This window comes from Microtus oregoni, unplaced genomic scaffold (genome assembly GCF_018167655.1).
Source record: "Microtus oregoni isolate MIOR12 unplaced genomic scaffold, Mior012 000049F_ref0000343, whole genome shotgun sequence".
Classification (NCBI taxonomy): Eukaryota; Metazoa; Chordata; class Mammalia; order Rodentia; family Cricetidae; genus Microtus; species Microtus oregoni.
The window spans coordinates 6609602-6612822 of NW_024543223.1; the positions used below are offsets into that span (position 1 = coordinate 6609602).

The window sequence follows — 3221 nt, forward strand, 5'->3', positions numbered from 1 at the left end:
GTCCTTACAAGGCAGAGCCTGAGTCACCCAGAGGGTGATAAGCAAGGCCATTGCTTGGTAGGGGCACTTCCCATAGAGGGTCAATCCCAGGAGCTGGCAATCCAGCCCTTCTTTTCTGAAGGGAGCTGCTGTCATCTAGATGTGCTACAGTATGTTGATTCTTAGTCTCCAGGACAGTGGAGGACAGAAGGCAGATGCGGAGACTGTAGACTTGAGAAAAGTTCCTTCCTACAGGAACCAACCATCTCCTGTGCTCACTCAGGTCCCACATAAGCCAGAGCAGAAACTCCTCTCTGTCTGCTTACCCAGAGCTCCCAAAGCTGTAGGATTCATGTTCATCCCAACTAAGCACAGAACACTGAAGAAAGACTTCACTTAAATGTTTCTTAATAAATTTCTAGGTTTATATCTTTTCAAGCAAACGAATACTTTTATTAACATGTAAGATTTTTCAAACATGGTAGGGGTTTTGACCTCAAATGCTTCTCAGGTCTGCTACTCAATACATTTATAGCTTGACTACATATGAACCTTGAAGACGCCTCTTCCTCGAAGTTTAGGGTCCACTGCAGACAGTTCTAAGATTTCCTTCTCAGCCCACAACAGGCATTGCAAACATCTTTCATTTTATGCCCAGATCTCCTCGAATATATGGGGATAAAATATCAACTTGTACAGACTGTCAAGACTTTGTGTCCCATTCTGGGTTCCATTTCATTTAGAAATGAGTCAGGCTGTCCAAACAAACTCATCAAACAGGTTACAATAGATAGTGGAGCACATAAAATTTAAATTTTGCACAAAATACATCTCTCCTCCTTTGGTCTCACACAGAAATTAAAGCCCCCCTGATACAAACAATACTATCCTCCGACCCTTCTCCCAGGTCATCAGTCCTAGCCATATCCGGCCCATCCGCAGTCCCAGTCTGGTCCCTTCTTCTGCCATTGCTGCATGGACTGGTCTTCTAGAACGCAGCTCCTTCAGAACTTCCAGAGCCAGTGAGCTCCAACCCGAGTCACAAGTGTCACAGGGACCCAAAGTTCCAGGGAGCTATCAGGTCACCCAAGAAGGAGCAAAGCACCCCAAAATGCATAAACAACAACCAAAGCCCAGGAACGAACGTCATCCAACTGCCACAAGGGCTTACAATCTAGGCCCCAATTCCCGTATGTGAGCGCATTTTCCAAATCAAAGTTATTTCCGAACCCAAACAAACAAACAAAAAAGAACCGCTGAATAATCAAAACTCATATCGAGGTCGTCAACCGCAGACCGTAGCAGAAACGTAGTGTCAGTGAGAACAGAGTCAAGACAGAGGGGGGTGGGGGAAGAAAAAAGAAAAGAAAAAAAAAGGGAAAACAAAAGGCTCTCTGGTTTCAGCTTCTCCAGGGTGTCATGTCAGCCAATCGCCATCACTCGACTAGAATCCATTGGCTGGAGACCTAAAGCATGGGCGGGAGAGATTCATCATCAAGATGTTAATCCTGCTGGACAGCACGGCAAACACCGGGCCTCTCCTGGAGGCTGCCCCACGCCTCCCAGCACAATCTGGAATCTTCCACGGCCTCCCCACTGACAATCTGGTGGGGCCCTTCCCCAGGGGGGCCTAGTTCACTCCCGAGGCGACCGGCTAGCCTCCTCCCACAGTCGCCCACGCCCCGCCGGGATCCCTCCTTACCGCGGCCCGCTCACGAAGACTCGCTCTTCTCTATCCGCCGCACCAGCTGCACCAGCATCTCGGCCATCTTCGCCATCTCCTGCGCCTTCTCCTCGGCCTTCTCCGCCCTGGGGCCGCGGGGGTCGGCGCCGCCCGCCTGGAGGTGGTTGAGCGCGCTCTCCTCCGAGGCCTCCACCTGCGTCTTGATCTGGATCAGCATATTGTCCATCTCCCACAGCTTGCCCCGGTTGCGCACGGGCGCGCGCCCGCGCTCGCGCGTCAGCGACGCGATGTCCTCGCGCATCTCGTGGATGACGGGCAGCAGAAACTGCTCGAAGTCCTCCTCCGGCTCCAGCACCTCCACCTCCTCGGGCTCCGCCAGCTCCACCGCATCCAGAGGCCGCATCTCCGCCGCTGTGCTCGTCTGCGGGACACTCAGTGACTGAGCTCCGGCCGAGTCCTCAAAACTTCGGCCGCTGTTCAACTTTCGGCCGAGGAGAAGCCACGGAGACGAGCGACCGCCGAGCTGACGAGCGGCGAACAAAATGGAGTCCCAACCGTCAACCAGAGCTCTGTGCCTTGCGACCCCTTTCACGACACTACCGCGCCCCTCTTTACGGTCGCGCTGCAGGCGCGCGCACGTCCGTGAAGGGGCGGGGCGAGCGCCTTCGCGGCCGCGCGCAAACATCTGCTATCCATCCCTGCAAGGTCCTTGGAGCGGTACTGATCACATTTGCCAAGATCACATTTCACCGTATCTTATTCTCATTTTATTTATTTATTTATTTATTTAGAGACAGGATCTCATTTCACTGTATCTTATTCTGATTTTATTTATTTATTTATTTAGAGACAGGATCTCACGCTGTAGTCAAAGCTGTCCTGGAACTCAATTATGTGACTTAAAATGGTCTTGAATTTCTCAGCAGTCCTCTTGTCTCAACTTCCCAGGTGAAAGTAATATGGAAAACCAAAAGAGAGCCAGGTGTGGTGACTCTCATCTTTAATCCCAGTACCTGGGAGGTGGAAGAAAGTGGATCTGTGGGTTCGAGGTCAGCCTGGTCTACATAGTGAGGTCCAATATAGTTATATAATTACATAGTGAGACCCTGTCTCAAAACAAAACACATCAAAAAACCAACCAACCAACCAACAACAAAAGCAGAACAGGACAAAAACCAAACAAACCAGCTTTTCTAAACTGTACCAAGGGCAACCATCTTGTTCATAGTCCCACCTCTTCCGCCAGGCACTGGCTCTGGATGTGCCTTACCAGACAGAGCTCCTTCTGCCTGATGGGTCCTGAGGCCCCAGCTGACCAAGCTCAGTTGGTGATCATTTGGTGTGAAAGGACAGAACTTGGCTCACAGAGTTTGCTTTAGCAGTCACTCAGGATTGAACTTTAAGAAAGAAACAGAATTCTTAATCTACTGATCAGACAGCACCCTCTCAAGAATCTACTGATCAGACAGCACCCTCTCAAGAATCTGAACTGTGTATTTGGATGGTTTTCCAGCCAGGAGTCATGATACTGCTTTGTAAATACTAATTGTAGGCATAT

The 3221-nt window shown here is 50.3% G+C and overlaps 1 protein-coding gene across 1 annotated transcript; it reads right to left on the reverse strand.

Annotated features, from left to right (window-relative positions):
* Positions 1-410: 410 nt before the first annotated feature.
* On the reverse strand, positions 411-2229 carry Mrfap1 (Morf4 family associated protein 1). Its single transcript, XM_041636601.1, has 2 exons — positions 1682-2229; positions 411-1445 (listed from the first exon to the last, which is right to left on the reverse strand). The coding sequence occupies exon 1, from the start codon at positions 2064-2066 to the stop codon at positions 1692-1694; it is 375 nt and encodes a 124-aa protein (XP_041492535.1). The 5' UTR covers positions 2067-2229; the 3' UTR covers positions 411-1445; positions 1682-1691.
* Between the last annotated feature and the right edge of the window lie 992 nt (positions 2230-3221).

Bases quoted from the DNA above. Each gene is read 5' to 3' on its own strand.
- Mrfap1 (XM_041636601.1), bottom strand. From the start codon at position 2,066: ATGCGGCCTCTGGATGCGGTGGAGCTGGCGGAGCCCGAGGAGGTGGAG.